This window comes from Phyllobates terribilis, unplaced genomic scaffold (genome assembly GCF_046119375.1).
Source record: "Phyllobates terribilis strain yellow unplaced genomic scaffold, ASM4611937v1 Scaffold_11__3_contigs__length_659146591, whole genome shotgun sequence".
NCBI classification, from domain to species: domain Eukaryota; kingdom Metazoa; phylum Chordata; class Amphibia; order Anura; family Dendrobatidae; genus Phyllobates; species Phyllobates terribilis.
In genome coordinates this window covers 438,701,333-438,717,199 of record NW_027362771.1, presented here as the reverse complement: position 1 = coordinate 438,717,199, position 15,867 = coordinate 438,701,333, and the positions used below count along the sequence as shown (strand labels likewise).

General features: G+C 46.8%; 1 protein-coding gene across 1 annotated transcript in view; it reads right to left on the bottom strand.

Moving 5' to 3' along the window:
- The window catches only part of FANCI (FA complementation group I), a 112,408-nt gene that overhangs the window by 66,621 nt on the left and 29,920 nt on the right, over positions 1-15,867 (bottom strand). Inside the window, exons 6-9 of the mRNA XM_073653252.1 lie at positions 8,453-8,510; positions 6,447-6,488; positions 5,410-5,533; positions 4,118-4,203 (exon numbers count right to left, since the gene is read on the bottom strand). Coding sequence (XP_073509353.1) covers positions 4,118-4,203; positions 5,410-5,533; positions 6,447-6,488; positions 8,453-8,510 — 310 coding nt within the window. The remainder of the gene's footprint in view (positions 1-4,117; positions 4,204-5,409; positions 5,534-6,446; positions 6,489-8,452; positions 8,511-15,867) is intronic.

Sequence of the window (15,867 nt, the reverse complement as noted above, 5' to 3'; positions counted from 1 at the left end):
CACTAGTTCCCTGACCCACCTGTCTCCTGTAATAGGCAGCCAGAGCTGGTGAAAGAGCAAAAGACGGCCGCCTACAGGTGGGGTGTCTTCCAGAGTTCGTGAGTCCTGATGAGGAAGAAGTGCGAGACTTTCCTCCCTTAAATTTTGGCTGGCCTGCCTTTGATTGCCAGGTCTTGTCCGACTTTTGCGTGAACCTAGAGTTGTCCCGGCGTGGAGCGCGGCTGTTCAGAAAGGATCGGTAACGTGCCTGATTGCGCTTTTTGGAATTGTGTTTGGGCTTCAGTTGGGGGAGAGAGGTACTTTTATCCCCGGTGGCGTTGGATATCATTGTGTCCAATTGTTCACCGAAAAGCCGACCACTGAGGTACGGGAGGTGAGTAAGGGACTTCTTTGAAGCTGCATCTGCTTTCCATTCCCGCAGCCAGAGGATACGCCGAATGGTGATGGCGTTTGAAGCTATCCCGGCTGCACAATTTGCAGAATCTAGAGCTGCATGGAGCATGTGATCTGCCACGACTGCTATTTGGGCCGCTTGGTCCGACAGTTCAGGGGTAGATGTTTGTAGACCAGTTTGTAAATTTTGGGCCCAGGCCAGGATTGCCTTGGCAACCCAAACTGAGGAGAATGCGGGAGCCAGGGAGGCCCCTGCGGCCTCGAAAATTGAACGAGCCATGCGTTCCACCTGCCGGTCTGCTGTGTCCCTGAGGGTTGAGCTATCTGGCAGAGAAAGGAGTGTATGTGCTGCTAGTCTGGAGACTGGAGGATCCACTTCAGGTGGATCTGTCCACTTTTTGGTGACCTCCTGTGGAAAGGGGTACCGCGCCTCCAGATATTTGCGATTAGTAAACTTTTTCTCAGGTTGTGAGAACTGCTTTTTAAGAATCGCATTAAACTCTGGGTGGTCAAAGAAGACCTTAGGCGGTTTCAGGACTCCTTCAAAGGAAATTTTATGTTCTGGTGTCTCCAGGGGTGGATCGGAGATGTCCAGCACCCGATGGATAGATGAGATTAAATCATCAACTAGCATTGTATTGCCCGGGGGAATAAGGATCAGGGACCCTTCGGTTTCCTTGTCTGAGTCGGAATCACAGATGTCTTCCGAATCCTGTGTCTCGCTAAGGCGTCTCCTGCTGGGAGAACCAGAGCGGAGCCCTTCTCTGGTCAGGGATGGCTGTGAGGATCTGCGTTGTGTGTCCCTGTCAGGGGACGGTCTAGATGAGCTGGGAGTACGGTGTCTCACACTGGAAGGGGACGACCGTGTGGTATGGGATGACGCAGATGAACAAGACCTGTGGGTCAGCTTGCGTCCTGATCTAGACGTGGATGTGCCCATGCCATCATGTCCCTGAGTGGAACTCTCCCTTTGAGTAGTATTCATAGCCGAGGTATGAGTCTGCAGAGCCTGAAGCAATGTGGATGTGAGGTTATCTATAGACTGCGTCATAGATTGCGACATGTGAGTGACCCATTCCGGTGTGGTATTAGGCACCGAAGTATTGGCAAGGGCTTCATGGGGCTCTGGCATAGCAGTTTGCATGCAATCCTGACAATGCGGATACGTGCTGCCACTAGGGAGAGTACTACTGCAGGCTGTACAGAGTGCATAATAGCAATCCTGCCTGGTTCTCTTGGACTTTGAGCCCGGCATAGTATCAAGGGGTGGCTATGCAGAGGGGGCCAGCGATACATAGTGGCTATGCAGAGGGGGCCAGCAATGCAGAGAAAGTTATAGACTTCACAGCCGAGTCGAGACTCTAGCTGTGATTTTATCCCACCTTAGTGTGCTGTAGTGTAGCGCGTGTAAAATCCAAGATCCTGTGCCCCCCGGAGACCAGCTGGCGACCGGTATGTGAAGCGTTAACTTCCTTCCGTTCTCCCTCTGCTGGTTAACGGCTGCCGGAGTGTGGAGAAGAAGGGGGCGGAGCGCTGGAAAGGCGGCAGTATTGCTAGAAAGCGCGCCCTTTCAGTTAGTCTCCGCCCCCTGTATGACACTGTGTAGTGTCATATTGGTCATCCGGGGGGCGGGGCGGGGCGGGGGGGGTGGAGAGTGGGCGGCGGCTTCGGCTAGGCCGGAGCCGCGGAGTAAATTTAGAATGTATGCCCAAAAGAGCTCCAGGCCGGCGCGGTAGTCCAGGATCTGAATCGGACCCCCCGGTTTTTAATGGCAGGAAATGCGGTGGGATACTATATTAAGAGGGAGCCCTTAAAGGGTCCTCTGAGGCATCGTAGCGCTGGTGCCGGCAGAGAGACAGAGCTGAAGCCAGCCTGTGTCTCTGTGTGCCCTTCTTCCAGCACTGTCCCCCGGTCCATCAGGAGTCCGTTGAACGTTGGTGCAGAGCGACAGCTACTGGGAGCTGTATCTTGCTGTCTGCACAAATCCTACCTGCGGTGTCTCAACCTAATGCCCCCAGAGGGGGATTAGGGAGGGTGCTGCCGTCACCGTCAGGAGGCTGTAATCCTCCCTCGACCTCAACCCAAGACCAAAAGGAATTGGGGAAGGAGGGGGGTTCTCAACTTCGAACCAACACCCGAGGGGTTGGGGAAAGAGCGACATGGTAAGGAGATGTCTCAACTTCAACTGTGCACCCCTAGAAGGGGGCAGAGGAAGGAGCCATGCCGGGGGTCTCTCCAGAGACCCACTTATCTTCATCGTTACATAGTTTATAAGGCCGAAAAAAGACAAACGTCTGTAACTCCGTGGAAAAAGAAAAAATCCGGAAAAAAAGGAGTAAAAATCTTTAGGTGTGCCTCCTTGCGACACTAAGCAAAAACTGAACATGGCTGACGCCGTCAGGGGGTGTATACTGCAGAGGAGGAGCCACCGTTAATCTTTTTCAGATTAAGCCTAGTGTTGCCTCCTAGTGGACAGCAGCATAACACCCAAGGTCCTGTGTCCCCCAATGAGGCGACAGAGTAAATGTATTTATTCTTTCTTCACCTCCCAATGGTGTAAAATTCTGTGATGCACATGCGGTGTCAACATGCCCACTGCACCCCTAGATGAATTCATTGAGAGGTGTAGTTTGTAAAATGGGGTCTCTAATGGGGAAGGGGGGGTTTGCGGTTCTGGCACCTTAGGGGCTCTGCCAAAGTGACATGGCACCGTCAAACTAGCCCAGCAAAATATGAACTCCAATATGGCGCTTCTTCCCTTCTGAGCCTTGCACTGTGCCTCAAAAGTAGTTTTTGACCACATATGGGGTATCTATGTGCTCAAGAGAAATTGCACAACAATTTTTGGGATCCACTTTCTCCTGTTACCCTTGTGAAAATAATTATTTTGGCTAAAAACATTTTTGTGGAAAAAAATTTTATTTTCTTTATTTTCATGGATAGGGCATCAATGTGACAGTAGTGGACAACTCCTTTAGTAAACTTCTTGAAAATGGTTTTGAGCAGCTTGAGGGGTGCAGTTTATAGACTGGTGTCACTTTTGGGTATTTTCTGTCATATGTGTCAAAGTGACTTCAAATGTGATGTGGTCCCTAAAAAAAATGGTTTTGGAAATTTTGTTGGAAAAATGAGAAATCGTGGTCAACTTTTAACCCTTAACTTGCTAACAAAAAAAAATTTGGTTCCAAAAATTGTGCTGATGTAAAGTAGTCATGTGGGAAAAATTTCAGTTTTTTTCACAAATAAAAGCAAGTCATATCAAATAAATTTTACCACTATCATTAAGTACAATATGTCACGAAAAAACAATCTCAGAATCACTGGGATGTGTTGAAGCGTTCCAGAGTAATTACCTTAAAGTTACACTGGTTAGAATTGTAAAAATTGGTCCAGTCACTAAACGTGCAAACCACCTTCGGGGGTAAAGGGGTTAAAAAGGTAGGGAATAGTTTTTCCTTACAGAAACCAGCACCTGCAATCTGTCCTGTCTGTATACTCTTGCTTCCTCCCCTGCCCAGGAGATGTGGTATGATCAGACCATGTTCCTGTACGGTCAGACACAGCCATTACACAGTACACAGCAGGGGCACATTTATAAGATTATCTCAGCACAGGAACATTTTATTTAAACACATCCAATTGTGGGAGTTATTATTATTCCAAGATCTATTGATTAAAGTGTACTTTGTAGGGAAAACCCGTTTAAGTGTTTAGTTGGACTTACTCTGCATTCTTCTCCTCCATCATCACCTGCTGGTCTAAATCATTGAACACATTGATAATTCCTTCCAGAATGTTCTTCTTACTGCCCTGAAATAACATAAGTAATATCTGATACATTAATTCATTCTTTGAATCATTCTTTACATGAAAAAGCAGATAGGTTTGCTTTTGTTAAATCAAGTGTTTTATATTAAAGTTTGCCAAAAGTAAAAACATTACAAATAAGGTGTCACACCCTTCCTGTCCCAAACCCCGCCTCCCCTATCAAAGTACATTAGAGTAGACTAAGTAGAATAGTAAGCATCACGGTACTGAAGTATAAACATCCTTCTCGTTTCTGATAGTTAAAGGGGTTTTAGCAAATAAAAGTTCATCTTTGTAAAGTACATAAACGATATACAATTTTTAAGATAAACTTTTAAACCAATTCCTCACTGTTTTCAAGAGCTAAAGTTCACAATGGAAAAAAATATGTCCTGGACACGAGTGACACGTAGGTGCAGGGTTTGTTACAACACTGAACTCTAATAATTGTACTGTAATTGTACGACTACATGGGATGAAGAAGAAAATCGCTGTGGATTTTGCCCCAAATTCTGATGGAGCTCCACGGCAATATCTGCATGTTTTACATGCAGACTTTGTCATGGGATCTACAGCAGATTTCACTCTATGCAATACAGAGGGTCGAAATCTCCTATGAAAATCACCAAAAAGTTCTCAGATGTCAAACTACCAGTCCTTCACTTGCATCCATCACATTAAACAAACAGCAATTCATGCCACAGAAGTCATCAGTATAGCTTCCTAGACATGTATAGGACTGACTACTCATGACATAAAGCACAATCATGTCAAAACCCAGGATAGCCGAACTAAGAAGAAAGGTAAGGAAGACATGAGTGTATAAATCGGCATTCCCTTTACTGATAGAAGGCCACTTAAAGGGAACCTGACAGCTGATACAATACGCCCAATCCACGGCAGCATGTATCCGCCACTGACTATATGAGGTCAGCCAGGTACACCCCACTCTGATATGCTGCAGCGTTTCAGAGAAAAACATACTTTAAAAGCTAGTCTCTCACCCATGTGCATGTATAGAGAGAGACCGATCACTCCAGGGCAGAAGCCGCCACAGACCCGCCTGTCTGACTAGTCTCCAACACGGCTCTCGGCTTTCCTCTGAAACGCAGCAGCATTCATACAGATCATACAGCCAGTGTCTGAAAAATACATGAATCTGTGCATCCCAGCTACACACTTCATGGCCTACACGCAGCCAGAACTTACCTTTGCAGAAAGCAGCAGTAACTGGTACACCAGGGGAGGCATTTCTTGGAGGTCTACCTTAGACAACAGTCTTAAGACTTTCTCCGCGACAAACTGAAGTTCTTCTGTACTTAGGAAAACATCTCTGAAACAGCACACATTAATAAAATCACTAATAATATGTAAAACGCTGTTTTCTGTTATATGAGCCATACACAGTATCCTTAATAAAGTTTTTTACAACTGATCACAATATACAATAAAAAATTATATTTATAAATACTTCTATGCCCAAAAAAGACAAAAGTATCACCCCAACCACCTCACCATTTGTAGCAAAAACCTCAGTTTTATTACTTTGACTTATCTTTAGGAGGCATCACACTAGAGGTGTGCAGTCTCGCTCAATACAAGTGAATTGAGTGAGGTCAGACACGTCTAGTTGGAATGTGACTGGAAGTATGCAAATAGCATACTTGTGGTCACATGACTGCCTGCTCACGGCACCAGCAGTGGAAAATCCTGACAGTGCGTACTGAGGATTAACAAGTCTGCAATCACATACCGTGACTGCAGACTTGAACCCGAAGCGTGGACAACCCCTTAAAGCACCCACAATTTTTAATGAGGCTTTCAGGTAGTGTATCCCTATAAACTAAAAGTTCATAGATAACGCAAAGCAATATATAAGCAAGAAGACTTGTCAGTATTATAGACTCCCATAGACATTACATAAAGATTGTCCAAATTTGCCAACCATCTGATGTGTATGGGGAGCCTACTGACTATCTCCCAAAAGAAGACATCATTTCAATTCTCTATCCTTTTATTTTCAGGGCAGTATGTATCTGGCAGAGCGCTCTCCCCTTTAAAAACACAAGAATGCTCTCATGTGTACGGCAGAGTCTGGATAGATAGCTGTCTAAAGGACGAACATTTGTCGGACAGCGAATTCATGTGTATGGCCGGCTTCTGTCTTGTTACCATAACATAGTAAGGGAGATTAACTTTGTAGAAAGTGTCTGTAATCTTACCTAAACAAGTGTCTGTAATCTTACCTAAACATTGATGTAAGAAAAATCACACATTTTGGATCCCACCTTAAAAAAAAAAGTAAACATAATAAAATAAAGTTCAGAGTTAGAAATGTGTAACTTTAAGAATAGCTGTACGTTAATATATCCTCATTGGTCAAGTAGGTATCAGCTATCTTCAGCTGTTTCTTAGGACAGGTGCACAATGCGTCCACACATAAACTGGAACATCACCCTAGGCGACCATTCACCAGACCAGGGCTGAAAGCGTGTTCTCTTGCCCTCCGTCTGGCCAGCATGCGTTTGCTCAGGGTTTGACTGTGCAAGAAAGGGCAGCAGAGTGTCCTTTCCTATACAGAGGGACATTGCAAAGAAAAGGATACTATGCAGTATACATTAGTTAACAGTGGCTCCCTATGGTGAACACATGCCTCGGTATCCATCCTGACTGTACAGCATTTTGGACACATACCTGCTGAGCGTATGGGCCCAACAGAGTGTGGACCCAGCATTAGCTACATCTGTTTTTAAGAACGTACAGTGACAACCAATACCAGTATAGACAAGGAGTATAACAAAAGACATACACCGATCAGACAAAACATTAAAACTACCTGTCTAATTTTGTGTAGGTTCCTTTCAAGATACAAGTCCAGCTCTGATCCTGTTTCCAATGGATCAACTTAAAGAATTGATTTTCATTTGCTGAATAAAATATCCTACCTTAAATGTCCACCTTAAAGACCCGAAAATATGACATATAGTAATAGTGTCCAATTGCCCAATTAAAGGGGTGAAAGCAACTTCCAAACTGTTGACTTATCACCCAATCACTTGTTATCTACTCTGTGGCCGGATGTAACCAGTGTACAGATCAGAACAGCACAGATCTGTACACTGTGTAGTGGCCACTACTGGATACGGCAGACTAGCTCTTATTCACTTCACTAAGAGCTAAACTACAGCTCCCAGGAGTGGCAACTACACACTGAATGCTGCGGTCGTGCTCCACTCCGTTCACTTCTTACATCTGACTGTAACTGATAACAGTGGATTGGAGAAGGTGGCGGGAGTCAGACCCCCACCAGACTGCTATTGTCTAAGTATCCTAAAAATAGGTGATCAATGTCTAAGTAGGGGAAAATCCATTTAAGCTTGTATGACTAAACATTGGTGGATGCCACTGTTCCCTGTCAGTAGTTTAAAGGGGTTTTCCATTTTGATAAAGAAAAAAATACAGCCACTTCTACTCATGTTGCTTAGTGCCCATCCTGATCCTGATGAATTATCCTGATAAAGCAGGGACAAGATGTGTCATTTGTTTAGCAGGCTGCACTAAGTATCTGCTTCTCGTGCTCTCCCTCGTTAATTCTTGGTTTATAAACTTTTTGCAGGCTCTTTCTTTCGCTTGCTTGCCAGGTACATACAGAACTATATGCCCAGAAGAAGCCAGCTGCTGCTTGGTCTGTACATATGATGTACACATAGCACTTTAAGCCCAGAAGCCAGCTGCTGCTTGGTCTGTACATATGATGTACACATAGCACTTTAAGCCCAGAAGCCAGCTGCTGCTTGGTCTGTACATATGATGTACACATAGCACTTTAAGCCCAGAAGAAGCCAGCTGCTGCTTGGACTTTGCATGTGATGTAGACGCAGCACTAAATGCCTGTCACACTACGTGCACGGGAGAAGCCAGCTACTGCTAGTGTGTTACCTGTGCTTCAGACATAGCACTATTTGCCCACCCTGACACAGAATGTCAATGACTACATCCTGTCCACAGGGCAGGGTTGAAAAAGCCGAAGATCCATTGGACCAGTTGTCAAGATGTAATCACAGCCAGATCACAACAGGAGTATGCTGGTCATGTGACCACACTCCAGAAGACCGAGACGAATATACACAAATGTAAGTACATTATAAAATTGAAGTGGGGGATCAAGGAAGAATAATGGAGAGTAGAAGTCTGAAAGCGGAAAAACCTGTTAAATTCAAATGGCTCACTGAATAATGAACAGTGCTCATACCTGCTGGAACACAGACTGTTCACAATCTGCTTCTTGCATTCTTCTCCTGTTAACTCACCTTGGAGGGAAAAAAAAGCACTTCATGAGTTTCATCAAATACATAAAGAAAAATGTCATGGTTTGGGAAAATGAACGCAGTAAAAATGGATATATTACCCCGTTTTTTTTACATTTTTCAAACGGGTCCCATTTCTCCTCCATGCAGCTTCTTCAGCAAATTACGTACAGCATTAATCAGATTTGTGTGGGGTAAATATAGACCTAGGATAAGTATGCGGACCTTGAATCGCCCTAAAACAGCAGGTGGAGCTGGATTTCCGAATTTTAAAGTATACGTCCAAGCTTCTGTTTTGGGTCGCTTTGTAGACTGGCATTTCAACTCCTTGACAAAACAATGGGTCACTATTGAGCAGGAGAGGGTGGGTGTCCCTTTGAAACACCTTTCTTGGCTTCTTGCCTCTGATGTTTTCTCGATTGGAGGCTTAACAGAACTGACTAGGGGAACAATTAAAATTTGGCATGCAATTATGAAAAAACACCATCCCTCTAGTACATTCAGCCCTCTTACACCACTGTTCTCCAATCCATCTTTCCCTCCTGGATATCTACGAGACTCTTTCTTAGGATGGAGAGCTATGGTGGACATTCGCCTCCTACAGATATTAGAAAATGGTAAAATACCGTCATTCAATACACTACAGGATAGGTCTCCGTCTAGAAAATTGCTATGGATGGAATATTTACAGTTGCAATCGTTCTTGTCCTCGGAGGATGGCACCCCTTATCCCAGTGTATACCATCTTCTTTTGAGAGGTTGTTTTTGCAGAATTCTCCCGCTAATCATATAATATCTCTGCTTTATAATTGTTTGATGAAGGAAAATATCTCAGGAAAGCTACATTTTCAACATAAGTGGGAACAAGAATTGGGGCAAGTCATATCTTCGTCAGATTGGGAAAAAGGATTCTTGTTCACACACAAAATGTCAGTCACAAGTTATGCGCAGGAGAAAAATTTCAAAATTATGGCAAGATGGTACCAGTATCCTGTAAAACTTCACTCTATATTTCCGGCAGCCTCAGACCTATGTTGGCGATGTAAAATGGACAAAGGATCTATGCTTCACATATGGTGGGAGTGTAGTAAGATCAAACCTTTGTGGGGAAAAATATTTCCCAATTATAAATTAATTACTGGACGTAGGGTTGAAAATCGCCCTGAGATAGCTCTGCTTTCCATCCTGCCTTCATCAATAAGATCTGAAAAATAAAGATATCTTAAGATTCTGTTTAACAGCAGCTCGTACGGTGATTCCACGTTACTGGAAATCACCTCAAGTTCCCCAAATCTCAGAATGGTACAATGAAATGGCTAATATCTGCAGAATGGAGGAACTCTATGCTGACTTTAATGGTTGTGCTGATAAATTCTGGAAGATCTGGAGTGTTTGGATCCTGTTTCAGGACTCACCGGAGTTCCATAGGCTGTTTGGGTAAAAGATTAATGATTAGGCGAATCGGATCCGGATTGGTGCTGGGAGATGATTAGAGAGTCTAAAGGCCCTGTCACACATAACGAAATCGCTAGCGAGATCGTTATTGCGTCACGGTTTTGGGATCGCTGGGGAGATGTCAAACATGCAGAACTTTCCAACGATCTCGGCCGCCCCAGCGATCTAACCAACGATCTCGGTGGTCGTTGGGACGCTTTCACACAGCAGCTATTTCAACGATCCACACCTTGATAGGGACTGTACTGTGTCAGAAAGGCGTGCATAAAATTGCTTTTCCGCGCCCCCCTCATCTCCAGTTGGTGGACGTTACTGCATTCAGATTGGGTGGCCTTGGTTTAACACTGCGTCTCCGGTCAGATGGGATCTCTACTGCGTCTCCATTAAAAATGAAAACTCATTTGAGACCCCAAATACCAACCTCGCTAAAGATGCCTGATTTCTTCAAAGTGGAGTCACAGCCGGAGAACGCTGGTGGGATCTGAAAAAAACAAGGACGCAGTAGTGACCACCAATTGGGGACGAGGAGCGCAGAAGAGTCCAATTTATGCACGTCTACATGTCTCAGTTCTGAATCGGTAACGAGGTTGTTGATAAGGTGTCTAATACAGCGATGCACACTGCCCAGCGGGAGCGCAACGACCCAAGAATGGTCCAGGAAGCTTTGTAACGATCAGCGATCTCACAGCAGGGGCCTGATCGTTGCTACTTGTCAGACATAACGAGATCGCTATTGCGTCACCAAAACCGTGACTCATTAGCGATCTCGCTAGCGATCTCGTTATGTGTGACGGGACCTTTAGTTCATGTTCCCCTTCTCCTCATCCATTCCCTAACTCTTCCCTCCTTTCTTATCTTATCTTTCCTTTCTTTTTCCTCTTATCCCCTCCCTTTCCCCTTTTCTTCTTTTTCCTTTCCTTTTCGTTTTTGTATCGTTGTATTGTTGATTTACGTAAATGATTTACACTGCTGGATATGATAAAACTAATGTTTACATCGTTAGATTAAAGGTGTAGGAGTCTTATCAAAGAAGTGATAAAGAATATTTGAGTATTTGGCTGCGTGCCCAAATTGCGTATTACAAGCGTATATGCTGCGGAATTTCCGCAGCGTAAACGCTTGTAAAACGCATGTATATCCGCACCCCATGGTCCCCAATGGCATTCCGCAATGTCAATGCCCATGCTGCGGATTTTTCCGCAGCGTATATGCTGCGGTCAAAAATCCGCAGCATGTTCATTAATTTTGCGTTTCCGCATGCGGAATCAATGTGCGGATGGTACCCAAGTCTGGAGGAGAGGAGACTCTCTTCCAGACCTGGGTACCAAAGAACCTGTAAAAAAAAGAATAAAATAAAGTTTATACTTATCTTCTGATGTTTTCCCTTCGTCGTGCTGTTGTGTGAAGGACCTGCCACGTCATTGAGTCATGTGACCCATCACATGACTCAATGACGTCACCGCAGGTCCTGCACACAACAGCGTGAGCCGCTCAAGACTCCGGACGGGGCAGAGAATGCATCGGTAGGTGAGTATAAACTTTATTTTTTACCATTCTGATTCTTTTTTTTTTAAACTATTACTTGGACACACTATATAAATCCATGCCGGTTGCCTCACAAACGCTTCTACCTGGCGGGAAAACCGCATGTAAAATCCGCATGCGATTTTCCCGCCAGGGAGAAGCGTAAAAAATATGCGTCAGTTCCGCAACGTGGGCACATAGCCTTTGAATATATGTTAATTTGATCATCGTGACCAAGCACCGGCATTTATTTATATATGTTTTTTTTGTTAATGCATATTTCTATTTCAATAAAAAGAGATTATGCTAAATACATAAAGAAAATTAACCCCTTTACCCCCGAAGGTGGTTTGCACGTTAATGACCAGGCCAATTTTTACAATTCTGACCACTGTCACTTTATGAGGTAATAACTCTGGAACGATTCAACGGATCCCCCTGATTCTGAGATTGCTTTTTTTCACTATATATTGTACTTCATGATAGTGGTAACATTTGTTCGATATGACTTGCGTTACTTTGTGAAAAATATCAGAAATTTTGCGAAAAGTTTGCAATTTTCAAACTTTGAATTTTCATGCCCTTAAATCAGAGATATGTCACACAAAATAGTTAGGCTGTGTGCCCACTATGCGTTTTTCAAGCGGTTTTTATGCGGAATGTCCGCAGCAGAAATGCTTTAAAAACGCTTGGTAATCCGTGCCCCATGATCCCCAATGAAAATCTGCATGTTCGGTGCCCATGCTGCGTAATTTTCGCAGCGGATTTTCCTTGCGGAAAAATCCGCAGCATGTCCATTATTTGTGCGTTTTTACATGCGGATTTGAGGTCCCAATGCACTTGAAAAGCGCAAGTCAAATCCGCATGTAAAAACATTGCAAAAACGCGTCAAAAACGCGTGTAAAAGACGGATTTTGGTAAGACCTTACCTGTAAAATCCTTTTCAGCGAAGGAAGGAAGGGAGACACAGATTCATTACTAGTGGGTAGGAGGAGCCCCACAGGATAGTTCACCTCAGATTAGAAAAAGTGACGACCGGCCCCTCCAGCTTAGGCTCCTCCTACTCCCATGTCCTTCAGTCCGTACACAAGCTAAGGAAGAGCAGACAACACCAGCGGAACACAACCCCTTCCGAAAATTCAGAAATGCGAGAGGACAGGTTATGCATATAACAGAAAAAACACACAGTCCCAGGCACTACTCACTGGACCTGACAACTGCGATGAGCTGGCAATGCTGGAACAGAGCCCTAGTGCGCCGACCCCAGCCCAGATGACCGCCATCAGAGAGGAGTCGCGCCGCATCTGGAAAACAATAATACACTTCTGCCATGGGAGGGTGCTGTGTCTCCCTTCCTTCCTTCGCTGAAAAGGATTTTACAGGTAAGGTCTTACCAAAATCCGTCTTTCAGCAGCAGAAGGGAAGGAAGGGAGACACAGATCCATTACTAGTGGGACGTCCCAAAGCAGTCCAGACCTCAAGGGTGGGAAACAGTGGCAGAATCGCCAACACCCCACCAATGTAGGCAAGCGCGCAACAAGCGCGAAAAACGAGATAAAGAGATAACCTAAACCACCGCCGCCTGCTAGACCCTGCGTCCCAAGGCCGCATCGGCGGAAGCACTCACGTCCACTTTATAAAATTTAGTAAAAGTGTGAACGGAGCGCCAGGTAGCCGCCCGGCAGAGCTGCGCTGCCGAGGCCCCCTGATGAAAAGCCCACGACAAACCAACAGCTCTCGTGGAATGAGCTCGAATCTTAACCGGACAAGGCTCGCCCTTGACCCGGTACGCCTCCAGGATAGCCGAACGTATCCACCGAGCTATAGTGTCCTTGGAAGCCCGCTGATCACGCCGACGACCAGCAGGAATCACAAAAAGAGAGTTCGACTTCCGAAACTCTTGCGTGATTGTAAGATAGAACTTCAAAGCCCGCACCAAATCCAACGAGTGCAAGGCCCGCTCCTTTGGACTCTTCGGTTTCGGATAGAGGGAGGGCAACACGATGTCCTGATTGACGTGGAAACGCGACACCACTTTAGGCAGAAAATCGCAACGGGTACGAAGCACCACGCGATCCGAGTGGAACTCCAGAAAAGGGGGCGAGCAAGACAGTGCCGCCAACTCAGAAACCCTTCTCAAGGAGGTGACCGCCACCAGGAAGGCCACCTTCCAAGAAAGCAAGTAAAGCGTAGCTGAATCCATAGGCTCAAACGGCCCATGCTGAAGAGCCTCCAAGACTAGATTGAGCCGCCAAGGAGCCACAAACGCCCTCCGAGGCGGAAACTGACGTGCAACCCCGCGAAAAAACGAACGCACATCCCTGCGCGAGGCAACAGCCTTCCAAAAAAGCACGGATAGTGCAGATACCTGACCCCGCAAGGTACCAACCGCCAGACCCTTGGCCAAACCACATTGCAGAAAAGCCAAGAAGTTGGGAATGGAAAAAACCCTCGGGTTCCTTGACGATCCAGAACACCATGAATAGAAGGCCTCCCAAGTTCTGTGATAAATCCTAGTCGTAGCTGGACCTCTGGCCACCCGCAAGGTGGCAATGACCTCAGCCGAAAACCCACGACAGGTCAAGATCTCGGTCTCAAGTGCCACGCCGTCAAACGAAGTGACTTCAGGTCCGGATGGTGAATGGGCCCTTGGGTTAACAGGTCCGGGCGAAGAGGCAGTGGAAACGGAGGCGCCGCCAGAAGAGACACCAGCGTTGAATACCATGCCCTCCACGGCCAATCCGGCGCCACCAAAATCGCTGAAATTCGTTCGAGTTTGATCCGCCGGATCACCAGAGGAAGTAAGGATACCGGCGGAAACACGTAGATCAGCTCGAACTGGTCCCACGGGGCCACTAGAGCATCTACCGCCACAGCCTCCGGGTCCCTGTACCTAGACATGAACGTCAGAATCCTGGCGTTCAGCCTGGATGCCATCAAGTCCACTTGGGGAGTCCCCCAACAGGAGCACAGCAGTGCAAAAACTTCCGGATGAAGACTCCATTCTCCGGGATCCACCTGCTCGCGACTGAGGAAGTCCGCCGTGATATTCAGCACTTCTGGGATGTGAATCGCGGAGATGGCTGGAACCCTGGACTCGGCCCATACCAGGATCCGAGAGACCTCCGTCATGAGTCTGGGACTCCTCGTCCCGCCCTGATGGTTGATATACGCGACAGCTGTCGCATTGTCCGTCTGAATCCGGACCGGCAGACGGCTCAAAGGGACCGTCCAATGTCGGAGGCAGAGAAATATTGCTCTCAACTCCAGGATGTTGATCGGCAGAGACGACTCCTCTGACGACCAGACCCCCTGAACCCAGAGGTCGTTCCAAACCCCCCCCCCCCCCCAGCCAGTCAGGCTGGCATCGGTGGTAATGACCGACCACCGTGGGAGGAGGAAGGATTTCCCCAGGGATAAAGCCTCCGGACGTAACCACCATCCAAGAGTGACGAAGGTTCGCTTGTTTGTCCGGAGGCAGGGACACCACTGCCCGTACCGTGTCGAAATGCATCCCCAAGAACAGGATTGACTGCGACTGCTCCAATGACGACTTCTTCCAATATACCAGCCACCAGAAGTCCTGCAGGTGCTGAAGGGAGAGATCGCGAGCTGTCACCGCCTCCTCCGCTGTGGGCGACACAATTAACAGGTCGTCCAGGTAGGGGAGAATCGTAACTCCTTGCCTTCGAAGGAGCGCCATGAGCGGCGCCAGAATCTTTGTAAAAACCCTGGGCGCCGAGGTCAACCCGAATGGTAGGGCCACAAACTGGTAATGGGCCTGACCTATGGCGAAACGCAGGAAGCCCTGGTGAGCCCTGCCGATAGGGACATGCAAATAGGCGTCGCGGATGTCGATCGACACCAAGAAATCGTACTGCGACAGGGCCGCCACGACAGAGCGAAGAGCCTCCATACGGAATTTCCGGGTCCGGAAATGAAAATTCAATTCTTTGAGGTCCAGAATGGGGCGAAACTTGTCCTCCTTTTTGGGGACCACAAAAAGGTTGGAGTAAAACCCCCTTCCCCGGTCCTCCAGCGGAACCGGAACCACCACACCCTGCTGTGGAAGAGAGTCGAACTCCCGCAGCAGTGCGGCAGCCAGCTTGGGCTCGGACGGGATGCGTGACTGACGAAACCTGGCCGGGGGTCGAGAATGAAACTCTATGAAATAGCCTGCCGACATAACCCGCGTCACCCAGGTGTCTGATACGTGGGACGCCCAAATCGACCCGAATTGTAGCAGACGACCTCCCACCCGAGAGCCCTCGAGAGGGTTCCTGGCGTCAGTTCGCCTTAGCGGGCTTTTTGTCAACCTCCCGTTTGTCCTGACGGAAATGTTGTTTCCAGGGTGTACGGAATTTCTGGGTGGTCTTCTTTC